Below are 17,336 nucleotides of genomic sequence, written 5' to 3' on the forward strand. Positions count from 1 at the left end.
CTAGCTCATTAAGGAGCCTATCAACAATTAGAACGTATAGCCGCTCGGCTAGACTATTTTCAAAAAGAATTGAAGGGTATAGCCGCGCGGCTGAACTATTGTATAGCCGCGCGGCTGAACTATTTTTACAAAGAATTGAAGAGCATAGCCGCGGCGGTACACTTTAAATTTTTATAGCCCATCGGCTATATATTTAAAATATTCGTAAATATTTAAAGAGTATAGCCGCGCGGCTCTACTGTTTAAATATTCACATACATTTAAAAAGTTGCCTATGGCAATACAACATGTTCATTGCCGGTTCCCCCTAGGGCTATACGACATGTTCACTGCGACGATAATGGAAAGTAAGAGTAAATAAGAGGTCTAGAAATACTTTTTATAGCCGGTTGAAATTTAGAACATGTACTAATACGAAATAGGGAGGTATCTAAAATTAAATGTTTATAATTAATGTAATCACACATGAATGTGAAGAAAAGAAAAGGAAATACTTACGAAGCACTCAACTTCTTTAAGTCAAATTTTGGCTATTTACATGACATGAAAAATAAAGCTTATTGTTATCTCGTCACCATACATCCAGGACCAGGACTGAAGAAGCCAAGCCAAGTATTGCAGTGATTACGTACATTTACAGCCGTGGTCAATTTGGTGTTACCATGTCCACACGGCAAGGGTAAAATACTAAATTGGTTGAAAGTCGAGCTATTAGGCATCAGCCATATCACGATGGAACCTTTGCTTAAACTCAATGAGAAAGGTTCGGATTTCCATTGGGCCAAGTTCCACCACCAGTTTTGCAGGATCAACCCTTCCACCCCTCACAACCTTTGCTTCTTCTGCAGAGCCTTCTTCCACTTTCCAAACCAGTCTCTTTTTCTCCATTTCTGCTCTTTCTTGATTTGCTGATAAGTTCATCTCTGTAACTTCGCCAATCTGTAGCCAAAAACAACAATATAATAAGAAAAGATTATATGGGGATATCAACCTCTTTCTTGATTTCATAGCTCATTCTTCTACCTTCTTCCTTGGGAAGAGCTGCTTCAGCTCTACATTTGCCATTACAGAAAGATCCTTGTCCTCTCCAATCTTAGCACCAGTTGAACAAGAATAACAATAGTAAATAAAATGTGGACGATCAATATTTCAGACTCATCAAAGTGAAGATGCTGACTCTGAGTGTTTTATAAATAAATAAGGTACTGGGAGCAGAAATAGGTAGTTGAGTAGAACGAGTTAGAAATTAGAACCTCATATAAATGTGCTAATCGAAGGAGAACTTTTCCATCATCAAGCTCCTATGCAAATTAAAGAAAAAGGATATCACAAGTCTGTATTTTTATACGACTGTTATGATTCGGGGTCAATATTCTTGGAAAGGAAAATTGGACTGTTAATTTAAGGAAAAATAATAATGAAACAACTGGAAAGAAAATGATATCCTTGATAAGCCCCAATTACCTGAAGAGTTATAAGAGCAACATTATCAGGTAAACTGTACGAGGAACCAACCCCTGAGAAAGTGGTTACATGAGAATTCTTCCAGTTATCTCCATCCTACAGAAAGGGAGTCACTATTTAATGAGCAGCTCACAAGACTCAAACAGATGTGCTCAAATGTCTCTATTTTTCATTGCTATTATTTTTTTTGTTTTGAATTTTTTATTTTCACCTGTTCAGCAAAGGCTAATAGAAGAGGGGAATATATCTCCTGACCAAAAGAACGACGCCACTTAGCACCATCTCCCATGGGGTCAATTCTGAAATAAAACTTTCCTTGGATCTGAAAAGATTGACAAGAGGCAGAAACTAAAAGTTAGGTAACCTAAATTTTTTTGGATACGATAGCAAACCAAAACTCCAGATTTGGTCTATAAGAAAAAGAAATTGCTAATTGCCAGAGTAGTAGCATTAACATGTACTTACTCTTAGTCCAGTGCAATCGTTGGGAACACAGACTGTTTCATTTAAAGCTTCGGCAACGCCTCTTGAATCATCAAGCAGTAGTCTCCTGTATGGTATGAAAGACCAAAAATAACTCCAACAATGACTTTAATTTGTATACTTCGTAAAATAGTTAAAGTCAAGAATTTCAATAAGAACATGCCTGTGGAGCATCAAGTCTATCTGTCCATCCACTGTGCTGGATCCTCCTATAGATCGATCCACCAAAACTGAAAATTCTGCCCTGTTATCTTGCATGTAAATCCCAAGATTAATCTGAAATGACAACATAGAAAAATACGTGAAGCTAATGAACAAATGCAGCATTGACCCATCCAATGACTACAGACCCTACACTTGCATACAGAAACATATTGAGTTAGAAAATCTCGAGGAGATGTTTTTTTTCTTTAAAAAAAGATATACTGGAAGCAGACCTATCATGTCCAGCACTCATGATATTCTGCTTATTTCAGCCACATGCACAACACTGTTTAAATCCAAGTAAAACTTTAGCTCAGTTGTTTAAATCCAACTGAAATATCCACCAGGAGAACACAGTGGACCGAGTAAGTTATGGTAAAATTGAGAGCTTTAAATTATTAAAGAAAATAAATATAATTTAAGAAAATTCAAATAAAATTGAAATTACTTTGAGGCAGAAGAAAAATAAACATACTGGATAATAATTTCCCGCAATAGGTTGGTGCACTTTCAGGTCCCAATCTGTTCTATAGTCGCGAATCTGCAAAAGAGATGGATCCTTGGATCATTTTATGCCAAAAATAATAAGAAACAGGCATCAGCCCCTAGAAGTCAAAACAACATATGGAAAGACAGTTTTGATTAACTCTGTAGGAAACATATATCCAAGTACACGAAGGCATTATGACAGCTTACTAAAAGTATAAACTACCTGCTAATTAAAATTTTGGGCATCAAAATGAAATCTAAACTAACTAAATATAATATTGTAAGAGCAAGTAATTAGTGTACCCTTTTGATAAAATCACGCCCATTTGAATCAGTGTAGAAAGTTTTGTTGGTAGCCATGGTAGTGGCTATTTGAGTTACAACTTCTTTGCCAGTTCCATCATCAATAGGTATAGGCCCAACCTGATATTGCAGATAGTGTCAATGAATAGGCCTAATAATGATCTTTAGTTTTGATTTAAACTTTGAAAGCTTACAATAAACTCGACTTCAACATGCTCCTTCTCCTTGTGAAGTCTCGTGATCTGCATACACACATTCAATGAAACATTACTGGCAAAGAACAAGAAGTCAGTATTCAGCATAGGTCTTTAGCTTTAACTCTTAAATCCGGAACAAAAATATTCAAAAATGAGACTGGATTTACTTCAGATCCATAATGTTCAAGTCTTGACTTGAACAGAGTGTAGCAAAATGATCTGATCAAGAAAATAATATGGTTAATAACATATTTTGCTTCACATTTCCCTGTAGCTACCAGAGGTCGTGCAAAATAAAAATTGATTACACGTCACAATTTCTTATTTTAATTGAAAAAGGAGCTTTAATTGATAATATTCTGAATTCTAATTTAAGCATGGAAGCAATTCGTTCTAATTGCATTTCATTCAGATTCAGAAGTAGTTTTTTATTGTTAATTTTGGTTACAGATTTTCAACTATTTTAACATATGATAATGATGCTCATGTTGCCATAACAAAACAAAGAGAGAAAACATATACATAGATAGCAAGTACTTGATAAGCAAGGCACCTGATATATCCATGAATTAATATGTTGATGTACTTCATCTATTATTGGTCCACGCATAACAGTAAAAGAAGCCTGAAATATTGAGCAACAGTTGTTAATCAACAATGGTCAAACTTATGCCTGAATAAAAACTATATGTCATAAGGTACAAATACACACCTTTTCTCCAGGATTTATGAGAAATGTACCATTCGGACGGAAAACATATGCCCCAGAATTCTAGAAAAAAAAGAAAAGAACAACCAAAGGTTTTATATGGAAACAAATTGAAAACACAAAAAAGAGATAAGATAATTGCCAGAGTACAAACTTCTATCAGTATGCATATACCTGAGGAATCAGAGGAGCTTCATCACTACTGCCATTATATGCAGTATAAAAACTGTAAGACTGCTCAACCAATTCTTCAACCTTCAAAATTAATGAATAATTGAGTTAGCTACAACAATTTTTCGTTTTTCTTTTCCTTTGCCCTTTTGGCAGTTGGAGTAAGAAGCTATTACAATGTTAAAAACCTGATAGTTCATCACAGCAAAGAAAACAGAGAGGTATAAAGGAAATAATGGTAGAGAAGGAAGAAAATTCATCAGATAGTTAGTAACTAAGCAACTCTTAGGTGTATTTACGTACCAAGCTTCTTCTATTGACATAGTTAGTCATTTTGCCTTGATCTGTGGAAAAAGTAAGTTTCACATTTCCTTGACCAACTTCAACAGTGGACTTTTCCCTACCTTGAAATGTGTATACAGATGATCTGGTGGAACAAGCACCTATAACCAAAAGAGAAATGATCAATATGAAAAACTTAGAGTGCTAGCTTCATGAGTAGATTCGATGAATGCCATTATAAGAGTGGACCTGCTCCTTTGGCATCTGAGATAGTGTATGTGCTGAAACCAAGTGGCGGTACAGATACTGTAAATGCAAGCCAATAATTTGGTGTGTTCGTTGGAGTTCGACCCAAGTATGCCTTAACATGGTAGTTCCTTAAGCCCACATGGGCATCATCTAGTGGAAGAAGCTGTGATTCAATTTCTCTTCCCTCAGAGTCTTGAACAGTGACATCTTCATTGATAACCTACATTATTAACAGGAAATTACGGGGTGCGTCACTGATTATCAAATTTGCATTCGCATGGGTTTGTTTCCATGATCAATATACAGTGGCCATTTGCGTAATTTTTTGTCTCAAAATACAGTCTTTACCAAACCCTGGTTAACATATTAATTAAATCTAAGCACCTGCAAGGAATTTCTTCCTCATGCTTATGTGTATTTATATATTTATTATTTTGGATAAACAAAAAGGAAGCACTAAGACCAGAACTGAAATGAAGTACTCACAGGAATTCGAATTACATCATTCCTCTTCCATCCTAGAGAATTGTACACCACGACAATCTATAGATGAGAAAACACCATCAGAAAATATATTCCACTGGTTGAATAAAGTCATCGTTAACAGTTAATACAATCAAGAGCATAACATTAGATACTTTAATTTCCTTACCAATTGTTTCCCTTGAGACAAATTCACTTCTGCCGCAGGGCAGTAGCTTATATTCAGAAGTGGGCACTGGAGAATCAATGGAAAAAAAAAATGTAAAAGAAAAGATGATAATCAGGTCTTCTTAGCTTGAATTTGAAACTTATGATGGAAAACCCAACATTCTACTTAACTTAATTACTTGAGTAATCAAAATTCTTCTAGCTGGCATAAATGCCATAATCAGACTAATTAAAATCCACTTTATTACTACCTTATACAAGTTCAACATCCAAATTATCAAAACCAGAAATTGCAGGTCATGTAATATGATATAAACATAGCATACAAGCTTAAGGGTTTGTGATTAATTGCCTGTTGAAACTCTGTAATTGGGTTTCCAGATCCAGTGTATGAAGCAGACTCAACCAAGTGCGCAAGTGATGTTGCAACTAGTTGCTCAGCCTGCACAAAGATAATGAACAAGTGAATGAAATTTAAGTTAAACAGGTTAGGATTGAAAAAGAACATTGATGATAAAACTAATCCACACCTCTGTGTAGCCTATCGACAATCTTTTTGCATAATCATTGGCAACATGTTGCTTCTCTGTACCAGTGACTGCATCATGATGTTGAGCGATTGCTAAGGCATCAGCCAATGAGTCTGTGTTCAGCCCTGAATTAGTCCTTCCTTTTAAAAATTCTAGTTGCCTTGCAGCCTTATTATCCAAGAGAAACATACAGATATGACAATAGAAAATGTGTCATTAAACTGGAAACACTAATTCAAGATACAGACCAGCAAAGTTACAGGATGATACCAAATAATAGCCGCTCATTGTTCTAACATAGTATTTCAAAGCTGGTCTACTTGTGAAATACCCTGTCCAGTAAGCATTAGTACGATCTGCATAACTGGTATGTTGCATGCTTCAGTTTCTACAGTAAGGCTAACACATCAAAAGAAAGATTATAAAACACAATAAAAACTCACGGAAAGAAATCATCAGTCTTGATTGGCCACGATTCATTTGTAGCATACTTTGCATCAGTATATATGGATGGAGTAGAATACAGAGCATTAACACGTCCATCCTAAGAAGCATCCAACCAAAAACCAATTAAAGCTTAGAATAACAACATAAAATAATCAAGGATTTGCCCTCTCAGAACACAAGGACAGCTGTCAAGCTATCATCATTACCAGTGACTGATGATATATCCCAAAGGCATGAAGGGTATGAGACTATAAGAATTTCATAAAGGAAAATGCTAGGCTTACCAGCTCAAAATGAAGCCAAAATTAATCGATTATTACCTTGTTCACATAATGAATGAGCTTGTCCATTTGACGGAACCATGTGTGTGCATACTGATACTTAAAATCTGTTCCCATGGTCCACATTATATGATCTGTCCGAGTTATGTTAGCCTGAGAATAAATAGTTGCTGTCAGACACTAAAACAAGGCCCTACAATAAATAAAAAAACAGAGAAAAAAACAATTGAGTGAAGACAACCAGGTACTTTACCTGTGATACTGCTGCAGCAACAAAGTTGTTAACACGGTCTTGAACATTGTAATCAAACAAAGTGATGTCATCCTTCAAAAGAATAGGAATTAAAGTTTAATAATTCAAACAAGTAAATACTTAATAAACCAAAGGAAATTTAACAACTTGTTTATGAATCATGATGTTACCTGAACAATTGGCGAATCATCATTTACTTCAAAATAGAAACCAGATGGAGGCTCGTAATTCTTAGGGAATGCACCAGAAAAAATCTGCAACCATTTAGAAGAAAAACACTACTAGTCAGACCCAAAGTTGCCTCTGAATACCTCCAGACTTTTTAACTCTATAAAAGTCCTTAAAAGTTAGAATTGGATACACCCCCTAAGAACACTAAATGTAACATAGTGACTAAAAGGAACCGTATCCATCATTATGTACACAACCTCAGAATCCCAGATGTAAAAAATGCTATATAAAACAAAAAGCATTTGTTTTTCACCTGAGCAGATGAACCAAGACTCTTCGAACCTTGCCAAACAAATTCAAGGCTCTTGTCATTTTTGCGTTTATCCCTGTCCTGGTAATCTATTCGACCAAAGAAAAGTGAGTCAAACCCAACCTGCATCAACACCAAAACGTTGTCCCAGGTGTATAAGTAATTATTTTTGGTAAAATGCTCCCGGGCCTTAAGTTGAGTACGGTCTACTCTTGTGCATAGAAAAAGGAAATTTTGCGTTCAAGGCTAAAGCCAAGACATGCTTACTTCTGCTCCCAACAAGTAAGCCTGGACTGCTGAATGTCCAAAGGGGTCAATTTGCCAACCAATTCTTGGAGTCACATCAAATTCCTTTTTAATAAACCGATGCCCAAGAGTCGTCTGATCAATTATATCAATGTAATGCGTTGCTGCCTCATCATGCATACACATCCCCCCATTTCTGAAGCAACGAAAAAAGACAAAAGCATTAATACCAAAAGAAAATGAAGAGAAAAATAGCATTTTAGGTTACATTACATGAATTCCAATTGACCCGAGCTGACTAGCTGCTTGACTATACTCTGGACGGCCTCACTCTGATCTCTCCACCAGCGCTGGAAGAATGCCTGCATTGATTATCAAGGCAGAAGTTACAGAGGTTATGAGATGGTACCAATACCAAACCAAGTGCCAATTGTCAACCATCATGCAATGCATGGGATTTGGGAAAGAAGAAGATATGTGAGTGTGAGATGAATCAGATGCGCATGAGGGTGGCAGTGGCATAAATCAACAGTTTATCTGATAAATGGCAAAGAAATAGAGCATGGAATTAATGAATCGGGTAGAATTGGATGGGAGGTACAATTAAAAATCACAAATTACAATTTACAATTTACAAGGGTAAGAGGCTGGCTTGCCTGTTCAACATAAATAAACTTTCGATTCTTGTCAGCCAGCAGAGCGGGAACTAAAGAATCCAACACATTTTGCACGCAAGCCCCCTAAGCAATATCCATTGAATAGAAACCATAAAATTGAACTCATACGTGAGGAGGAAGAAGAAGAAGTAGTAGAAACTAGAAAGGGAGAAATTACGAGAGAGAGAGAGAGAGAGAGAGAGAGAGAGCAGACCTGGATGGAATTGTTGGAGCCAACATAATACTGATCAACGGTCTTTAACCAGCCAACGTCGTCGTGGGTGTGAGGGACCAAATGGACATTAATTTTTCCGGGGACTATCCCTTGGGAAGTGTTATATACCATAAACTTGGAATCGGCGACCAGAAATCCGACCAAGATAATAAGCAAGCAGCAAAAGACTAACCGAATCGCCATTAGAATTAATTAGCAGAGCTGCAGAGCTCTTTCCCTTTGAATTGATAAAGGTCCTGTCCGATCAGCTGCTCAACAACCAACAAGAATAATTAATTTCCAGAAACAGCAATTCGCTTAGCTTCAGAAAGTGAAGCTTGCATGGATGGATTATGCTTTGCAAATTGCCATACACAAGTGTCGTCGCGCACAGTGTGGCACCGCCGAAGAGAGAAGAGAGAAGAGAGAAGAGTGAAGAAGGAAGGAAAACAACAAGAAGAAGAAGATCACTCACTCAACTCAACCTGCTATTTTTTTCTACTGTTTTTTTTTTTTCTGCGTCTGACTTTTTTAGATTAGAAAAATATTTAAGTGTACTCTACACTACAGTCTACTCTTCGCTTCCGTGGGTGGTTTCCTTTTTTGTATTATTCACCAAACTCTTCACTTTAGACTTACGATTCTGTTTGAATTTATCTTTTAATGCTCGACTGTAAACCTTTTTTATTTTTCTTTGCGGTAAACTTGGGATAATAGCAACTTTCAACTTGGTAGTTTATAACATCTTTCAGCTTATTAATTATTGCTTTCATGTTATTTGGACCCACTGGATTCGGGATTTTGCTTCCTAAAGCTTGGTAGGAATGGGGTTGCATCACTTCACATATTTGGGACCAGACCGGAGGATCAGTGCGAATCGTACGCCGAGAAAGGTAACCAACTTTCTAACCTTGTTCTATTCAACTCAGTGAATGTCTTCTATTCAAAGTTCGTTGCTTTGATTGAATTACCAATTCATGCTTACCGGAGGGAAGGCTGCTAGAGATGTACATTGATTCGAAATCAATACAATTTCACTAATTTGCATCCTTGGATCTTGCATTTTTATTTTCTTTGAGATAGATAGCTACAACAAACATTTACGGAAATCTTATCTACAACCACCACCGAGTGTCTCGTGAAATGAAACACTTGACGGCCCGGCCCAATAACGCAATTCCCGTGCAAATTGTAGAACACGAGGGAAAGGGCCAAATCTTGATTTTCTTCAGATACTATACATATGTAGGTAATCAAAGTCAATAAGGAAAGTGCGTATTTCCATTGGGGCAAGTTCCACTAGCAGTTTTGCAGGGTCAACGGGTCCACCCCTCACCACCTTGGGATCTTTGGCAGCAGAGCCTTCTGCTTTCCAAACCAACCTCTTCTTCTCCATTTCGGATCTTTCTTGATTGGCAGACAAACTCATCTCTGTCACTTTGCTGATCTGAAAACAATAAGTATATCATTCATTAGCAGGAGAGAAGCATTCAGCATTAGCAGCAATCATTCACTCAATTGCTTTGCTTTTACCTTCTTCCTCGGAAACAACTTCTTTAGTTCCACATTTGCCAGTACAGAATAGTCCTTGTCTTCTCCAGTCTTCGCATGTATATATCAAACAAACAGCCACCAAAATATTATGAGCTTTTGAATTTCTAACCAGCGGTGATGTGAAAACATAAAGAGCGAAGCAGGACAGAGAAGAATAAGGGAGAAAGTGAGACCTCATACAGATGAGCCAACCGGAAGAGTACTTTACCATTTTCAAGTTCCTGCAATGTTCAGAAAAGGAACAAACCGGATTTTAATATGGACAACCAATATCAGAAATACGCTCAGGATGAATTCCCTGAAATACCTGGAGGGTTATAACAGCAATGTTGTTTGGTAAAGCATAGGAAGGATCAATTCCAGAAAAAGTCGATGCATGAGAATTCATCCAATCATTTTCATCCTGCAAAAAGAAATTTCACCATTTGAGCATCATGCCACGACAGCACTTGATCAACTTCAAGCATTTTCGCACCTGTTCCGTGAAGGCCAAAAGAAGCGGAGAATTTATCTCTTGGCCAGCTGTGCGACGCCACTTGGCACCTTCTCCAACATTATCGATTCTCACGTAAAACTTCCCTTGGATCTGCAAAATGGTATTTGACCAACGTGATTTCTACATCATGTTATACTGAAGAAAATCGTCGAATGGCTAATGGAAAATGAACAGAAGAATATGCTCTCAATTCAATCTGTTAAAAAAAAAAAAAAAGACCCATCCTTTTGAATGTCAACGTTTCTCAAGCTGCTGGAGAAATAAAAATAAAATTTTTTTTTTTTAATTCTATACTATGATAAATATGCTTGAGGATATAGCTCAACGAGGTATGCTTACTGTTAAACCTTCACACTTGTCAAGGATGCAAACTGTTTCATTCAGTACCTCACCAACACCTCTAGAATCATCATGAAACAGCCTCCTATAAAACAACAGAAGAGAGTTCAAAACAATGCAAGAAATCCTAAATATGCAAGTAATATGCATTACAGTAGAAAAAAAAAAAAGCATAATAATTATTTGTTCAAACAGAAAGCAAACAAAGACAAGGAAACCTGTGGAGCATCAGCTCTATCTGGCCATCTACTAAGCTAGATCCTCCGACTGAACGATCAACCAAGACTGAAAGTTCGGTACTGCTATCTTGCAAATAAATTCCAAGATTAATCTGGAAAGGGGAAAAAAGTTAAAAAGGTGAAGAGAATATCAGATTCAATTAGTCAAATGGGGTTAACATAAATGAGAAAGGACTGGGCATGGAGTGGGTTGGCTTGCATTAAAGGTCTAATCCTACCCAACATCTTTGGTTTGTATAAAATCCAACCTGAAGCAACCTTATTATTACTTGAGCCAACCCAAACCGTCTATCATGGGGTTGGACTGGGTTAGCAATTGATTTACCACTTCGAGTTCAAAAGAAAATTTTAACAATTGTATAATTAACAGGCCATAGAAAGCTTTTCGTTAATTGAGGGCATAGAGAGCAGAAATCCTCTCAGGGTTATGCACACTTACTAGAGACTTATATGGAATCATAATAAAAATAGATCAACAAGGTTGAAGTGTGTCACACAAGGAAACATACAGGGTAATAGTTTCCTGCTATTGGTTGGTTCACTTGTAGGTCCCAATCTGTCCTGAAATCTCGAATCTGCCAGTCATTTGAAAAACCAAATAAGTTACCATGAAACGCTAATTAATCCAAACAAATTTATGCACAATATTTCCTTGTATGTATCTTTGAAAATATCCCTATTGAGTTCTTCATCCATTAAATTTTTTTGCGACATAGACCAGTTAAGCATTATTTGTGGCAATATCAATACAGGATGTTCACTTTCACCATGATAAATGACGCAACTAAAACTTCCAGGACCATAGTATACCAAACAATAATAGGTAACAAGTATCAAAATACCCGTTTAATGAAGTCCCGACCATTAGAATCCGTGTAGAATGTCTTATTGGTCTTCATGGCTGTTGTAATTTGAGTTGTGATTTCCTTCCCAATCCCATCATCCACAGGTATAGGCCCAATCTAAAGTGACGATCGTAAAAAGTTAAAAAGACAAGTTCTACAGTGGCATCTTTGGTATATAATAACCACGACAGGAAAACTTGATCATCTATTAACTAAATCAGTTCACGAGGGTATACTTACAGTGAACTCAACTTCAGCATGCTCCTTTCCCTTGTATACCCTTGTAATCTGTGCATGGGTGTGTCATTGTGTTAATATAAAAACTAAGCACAAACATTCCGGGGATAGCAAAACCCACATCAACCTGATCCACAAATAGTTACTACCCAGAACAAATTTGAACAACTGTATTTCTTCATTAAAAAATACTCTTGTAAGAGGTGTTGCATGAACAAGTAAATCACCTGAGACACCCATGGATTGAGTTGTTGATGTACTTCATCTAATACTGGACCGCGCATGACAGTTAGAGGAACCTGGAAAAAGGTTACTTTTTTGCTTAACCTCAGTAACTAAGTTCCTCGTAAATCATTAGTGATGGATTAGCAGCAAAAGATCTTTCTTCATCAATACAAAAAAATTTCAAATGCTAATGTATTACCTTCTGTTCAGACTTTATGAGAACCGTGCCATTTGGTCGAAAAACATATGCCCCAGAGGCCTTCATAAATAATTAAAATCCCAAAATGATAACCAATCACAAAAACAACGTTTAAACATTTTAAGTACAATGAAAAATCACAAGTTATTTTGTATTTGACTACCTGAGGATCTCTGTCAGTTCCATCATTTCCAGTATAATAACTATATGATTGTTCGACAGATGCTGTAACCTTCCATTAAAAATATATCACATAATAAATGTTAGCACTGTTGATACATCAATTAGAAACTCACATTACGTGCAAATTAAGTTCTAAGGGCAAAAATATAAATGAGGGAAATGCCAAAAGGGAAAAATAATAATAATAATAATAATAAAAAGATGAAAAAACATATAAATCCCTGTTTTTTATGCACTGTGGAAACTATGTAGTAACCATAATAGTAGAATACATATTGGGAAGACATACAAGAACCAGGAAAGAAAACCACATCAATTAAACAGAAAACTATACTGTGAATCTGAGGCATAAAAAATATAGCATACCAGACTTCTGCTATTAACATAACGAGCAAGTTTTCCTTCATCTACAGAATAATGCAGCTTTAAACTTCCTTGCCCAACTTCTATGGTCTCATTTGTACTTCCTTCTGACGTGTATACATTGGAGATAGTTGAACTACGACCTTTATCTCAAAATTAGAATAATACAACATAAAAATATTTTGTTAGTGACTGGGAAAGATAAATTACATTTGTTCTGGTTTAGATGAACAATAATTACATATTAAGTGGCATGACTAACCTGTCGGTTTTGCACTTGAGACAATGTAAGAGCTGAAACCAATTGGTGGTACTGTCACTGAAAATGCTAGCCAAAACTTGGGTGGTTCACTTGGGGACTTACCCAAATATGCTCTAACATAGTAACTCCTTAGACTCAAAGAGGCTTTTGATAGAGGTAGAAGCTGAGCTTCGATGTCTCTTCCACTAGAATCCTGAACAGTAACAGCTTCATTGGATACCTGCAACAAATTTGTGTTGCATTAGCCACATACAAGTAACCATCAACTTTCAAATTTGTGTTGCATTAGCCACTTTCAACTTTCAAGTTCACTGTAATTTAATCCATAAAAGAAACAAGGTGCTTTTAGATGACATGGAATCTATCATTTATCAGCTTGAACAGAGTACTGAATGATGAGCGTCCTTGTAAGTTTTAACCAAAGAATGCAAATCATGGCTCTGAGAAGAACAAAAAGATGAAGAAAATATGGATGATATGACAAATAAAATATTAACATTACAAATTGCATATATGAGGCTATGATGAAAATACAATTTCAAAGAATCAAATCATTATACTAAGAAATAATAAGCAAAATCAGTACTCACAGGGATCCGTATCACTTCCTCTCTCTTCCAACCAAGAGAATTGTAGACAACGACAATCTGAAAGGAAGATTTCATACAACGTTAAAATTGATATAAAAGGCCAGCTCTAAATCTTCAATTTGATGTGGGTGTACAGCTTAAGAGGTTAATAATATACTTACCAAGCTTTTCCCATCAGACAAGACAGCTTCTGATGGAGGACAGTAACTAATATTAAGAAAAGGGCACTGCCACCAAATCAACATGCAGGATTAAATAGATGCTCAACTCAGTTTTTGGAAAATAATGTAAAAGGGAGATTTCAAAAGTATAGTTAAGACAATTGGATAGAGAGGGGGAGGGTGGCATTTAAACTTGGTATCTCCTGGCTACCAACTGGGGTTATGCCCTGGCAACGCCAATTTTCCATTAAAATACCCACAAAAAAAGGAAATAAAGTTTCAGTGCCTTTTTTACCCCTTGTGGGTAAGGGTTTGAGACATGATAATCCCGCTATCATATTATGCATAAAGAATACATATACACATATAAGCTTTAACTTCAACAATTCAATTAGTTTGTTTTAGAACTCTTCAAGCTTCAATTTTTCAACCTTTAAAGTACAAATGAAGTTTGTGTGCTAAGACTAATAATATATTACCTGTTGAAAGTTTGTGACAGTGTGCCCCTGCCCAGAACTCGACTCTGACTCAGAAAGGTAAGCAAGAGAAGAGGCAACCAACTTTTCAGCCTGTAGAGAGATGTGAAATGAAATATATGATTTTCGCATTAACTTTAAAATAAATACCAACAACGATAAAAAAGTTGTATTGGATGTTAAAGGGATTTTGACCTGTAAATAGCCTATTGACAATCGCATTGCATAATCGGCAGCAACATGCTGTCTTTCTGTACCACTAACCGCGTCATGATGTTGAGCAATAGCCAAAGCATCAGCTAATGCACCGGTGGTTGCTCCAGAATCACTCCTGCCTCTAAAGAACTCCAACTGCCTCGCTGCCTATTAGCAGAACAAAGAAAGCAATAAATGATTAGAAAACCAACAAGGAAAAACCTACTGGACACTGTAGAATCACTTCACAAAAAGAGACGCAAGATCTTACCTGATAGTAACTACTCATAGTTCTGACATAACCTTTAAGGGCTGGCCGACTCGTAAAATAACCAGTCCAATATGCATTTGGATGATCTGCATACCTGAAATTGGTGTTATAATTTAAAAAAGGAAAACTTACGGGAAGAAATTGGATGATATGTAGGATAAAAAGGAAAACATTGTAGAACTCACGGAAAGAAATCATCAGTTTTTAAAGGCCATTGCTCATGTGCTGCATATTTTGCATCAGTGTAGATTGATGGGGTTGAATACAATGCATTGACACGCCCATCCTAATTTTCCAAATGAAGCCAATTTATTAACCTTTTAATTACAGTCTCATAGTATAAGGCTTGGGATGAAACCATACAAAGGATATAAACCTATGTCTTCTTAGTAAATTCATTGTGTAGAAGCCAACAAAATATTACCTGATTGACATAATGAATGAATTTGTCCATCTGCCTGAACCATGAATTTGCATATTGATAACGGAAATCTGTTCCCATGTTCCACATAATATGGTTTGTTCTTGTCACGTTAGCCTAAGGGGGAAAAATGAATGTTTACTGAATGCAATTGACAATCAAGTTAAAATGGAAAAATTAGAAATATAACATTTTACTCTGCCTAACCAAAAGGATGTAATATAACCTTTAATACACTGGAAAGAAGAACAAAATTAAGAGTAAATTGAACATAGAAATTGATGCAATTTTTTAGTTTAGGTCCTACCTGTGCAAAAGCAGCTGCAACAAAGTCATTGACTCGATCTTGAACATTATAGTCAAACAGGAGAATGTCATCCTTCAATCAAATTTTCCCATGTGAGAAAGAAGTTGTAAAAATAAAAAGGAATGTACGAACCTTTTACGAGATTTTACCTGAATAGGGGGTGACACATCATTTATTTCAAATGTGAAACCGTCAGGAGGATCATAGTGCCTGGGGAAAATGCCAGTGAAAATCTGCAAATGTAATTTGCAACGCAAGGAGCCAATGAATTCCAAATAATGAAATGTACAAAAAAAAGTATGTTAAATACAAATGTGATCTAGGAACAGAGACATAAGTGAGTTATCAAGTCAAATGCTGTGAAAACGAAAGAAAGAGAGATAGATACAAAGTACAAACAAAACAAATCCCCTGACCTGCGAAGAGGAAGCAAGGGATTTAGAACCCTGCCATATGACCTCGAGAGTCTTATCCCTGAGTCTCCTAGCTCTATCTTGGTAATCAATTCGAGCAAAAAAGAGGGAATCGAATCCTAACTGCAATCCAATGAACATTAAGTTGCAGTTGCAATAAAAGAAGAAAGAAGTGAAAACTGGTAAGTCGAAACGTATGACATATATAAATGCCTACCTCAGCACCAAGCAAGTAAGCTTGAACAGCAGAATGGCCAAAAGGATCAATCTGCCAGCCAACTCGAGGAACCTTACCAAATTCTTTCAGTATAAATTGATGGCCTAAGGTTGTCTGATCAATCAAGTCAATGTAGTGCGGTGTGGCCTCGTCGTGCATACACATGCCCCCATTTCTTCAACAACCAACGAGTGATCACTCGTAAATGAGAACACAACAACACGAAGAAGAAAAAACAAATTACTGAGTTGAGAAGAAATATTACATGAACTCTAGCTGACCAGAGTTGACAAGCTCCTTGACTTTGATCTTCAAAGCGGGGCTTTGCTGTCTCCACCATCTCTGGAAGAAAGCGATCTCGACATAGATGAACTTGCGGTTCTTGTCCTCCAGCAAGGCCGAAATTACAGAGTCGAGGACGTTCTGCACGCAAGCGCCGCGAATTGAATTGTTGGCGCCCACGTAGTACTGGTCAACGGTCTTGAGCCAGCCGACGTCGTCGTGAGAGTGGGGAACCAAATGGACATTGATTTTGCCAGGAACGATCCCCGCCGTCGTATTATAAGCTATGTACTCCGCTTTTGCTCCCAGTGGCAGTAACCCTGCCAATAAGACTGCCGCCACCGCCGCCGCCGTGAAGCACAACATCGATGTCGCCGTAGAAGAAGCCATAACTGATGCTGGTAGCTGAAATGATTTTATTTTAGGTAAAGAAAGCCAGAAAGGGATTTTCAATGGTGATCACTGATCACTCTCACTCATCGGTCTCTCTTTCTCTCACTGACTCGCTACGCTTCTCTTTTCTTCTTTTCTTGTCTTGTACCGGAAGCGAGAGGCGTGTCATTTGTCTGCTGTGTCTGTCTGATCATGAAAATGATGGTGTTTTGATTTATTTTTATTCTAACGGATGTACTTAAAAACAATTTCTCCTTTCTTGGCCCATTCCTGGCCCTTGGACAATTGAGAGCAGTCCAGTCCAACTTAGTAGCCCTAAAGTTGCATAGGCCCACTAGACTTGGATGTGCCGTTATAG

At 36.9% G+C, this 17,336-nt stretch overlaps 2 protein-coding genes across 3 annotated transcripts; both read right to left on the bottom strand.

Annotated features, from left to right (window-relative positions):
• On the bottom strand, positions 410-8,979 carry LOC18781698 (probable alpha-mannosidase At5g13980). The gene is made up of 30 exons (XM_007214855.2): positions 8,685-8,979; positions 8,311-8,579; positions 8,097-8,180; positions 7,714-7,802; positions 7,462-7,636; positions 7,198-7,317; positions 6,884-6,967; positions 6,714-6,785; positions 6,500-6,613; positions 6,176-6,276; positions 6,003-6,096; positions 5,733-5,900; positions 5,555-5,644; positions 5,204-5,269; positions 5,038-5,094; positions 4,552-4,771; positions 4,324-4,463; positions 4,024-4,104; positions 3,853-3,912; positions 3,694-3,765; positions 3,138-3,185; positions 2,944-3,063; positions 2,627-2,692; positions 2,111-2,223; positions 1,930-2,014; positions 1,676-1,786; positions 1,465-1,560; positions 1,254-1,301; positions 1,024-1,092; positions 410-939 (listed from the first exon to the last, which is right to left on the bottom strand). Exons 2-30 carry the CDS (start codon positions 8,512-8,514, stop codon positions 712-714), a joined length of 3,075 nt encoding a protein of 1,024 aa, XP_007214917.1. The 5' UTR covers positions 8,515-8,579; positions 8,685-8,979; the 3' UTR covers positions 410-711.
• Positions 9,292-17,176, bottom strand: LOC18781643 (alpha-mannosidase At3g26720). 2 transcript variants are annotated; one of them, XM_007214853.2, is made up of 27 exons: positions 16,569-17,176; positions 16,304-16,478; positions 16,090-16,209; positions 15,823-15,906; positions 15,674-15,745; positions 15,370-15,483; positions 15,131-15,231; positions 14,946-15,039; positions 14,675-14,842; positions 14,483-14,572; positions 14,004-14,069; positions 13,843-13,899; positions 13,253-13,472; positions 12,994-13,133; positions 12,608-12,676; positions 12,445-12,504; positions 12,248-12,319; positions 12,024-12,071; positions 11,781-11,900; positions 11,448-11,513; positions 10,918-11,030; positions 10,700-10,784; positions 10,340-10,450; positions 10,172-10,267; positions 10,038-10,085; positions 9,844-9,912; positions 9,292-9,757 (listed from the first exon to the last, which is right to left on the bottom strand). In XM_007214853.2, exons 1-27 carry the CDS (start codon positions 16,973-16,975, stop codon positions 9,539-9,541), a joined length of 3,084 nt encoding a protein of 1,027 aa, XP_007214915.1. In that variant the 5' UTR covers positions 16,976-17,176; the 3' UTR covers positions 9,292-9,538. The 2 variants fall into 2 exon arrangements, with proteins under 2 accessions (XP_007214915.1, XP_020416525.1); XM_020560936.1 differs by having other exon boundaries at positions 12,994-13,139.

The sequence above is a fragment of the Prunus persica genome, chromosome G3 (genome assembly GCF_000346465.2).
Source record: "Prunus persica cultivar Lovell chromosome G3, Prunus_persica_NCBIv2, whole genome shotgun sequence".
Taxonomy (NCBI): domain Eukaryota; kingdom Viridiplantae; phylum Streptophyta; class Magnoliopsida; order Rosales; family Rosaceae; genus Prunus; species Prunus persica.

Bases quoted from the DNA above. Each gene is read 5' to 3' on its own strand.
- LOC18781698 (XM_007214855.2), bottom strand. From the start codon at position 8,514: ATGGCGATTCGGTTAGTCTTTTGCTGCTTGCTTATTATCTTGGTCGGA. The intron at 1,787-1,929 runs GTAAGTACATGT...CAATCTTTTCAG, and splicing joins ACGATTGCACTGGACTAAGA to ATCCAAGGAAAGTTTTATTT. The intron at 1,302-1,464 runs GTAATTGGGGCT...TAATTTGCATAG, and splicing joins TTGCTCTTATAACTCTTCAG to GAGCTTGATGATGGAAAAGT.
- LOC18781643 (XM_020560936.1), bottom strand. From the start codon at position 16,975: ATGGCTTCTTCTACGGCGACATCGATGTTGTGCTTCACGGCGGCGGCG. The intron at 15,907-16,089 runs GTCAGGGGATTT...TTACATTTGCAG, and splicing joins CCCTTGCTTCCTCTTCGCAG to ATTTTCACTGGCATTTTCCC. The intron at 13,473-13,842 runs GTGAGTACTGAT...AATTTGTTGCAG, and splicing joins AGGAAGTGATACGGATCCCT to GTATCCAATGAAGCTGTTAC.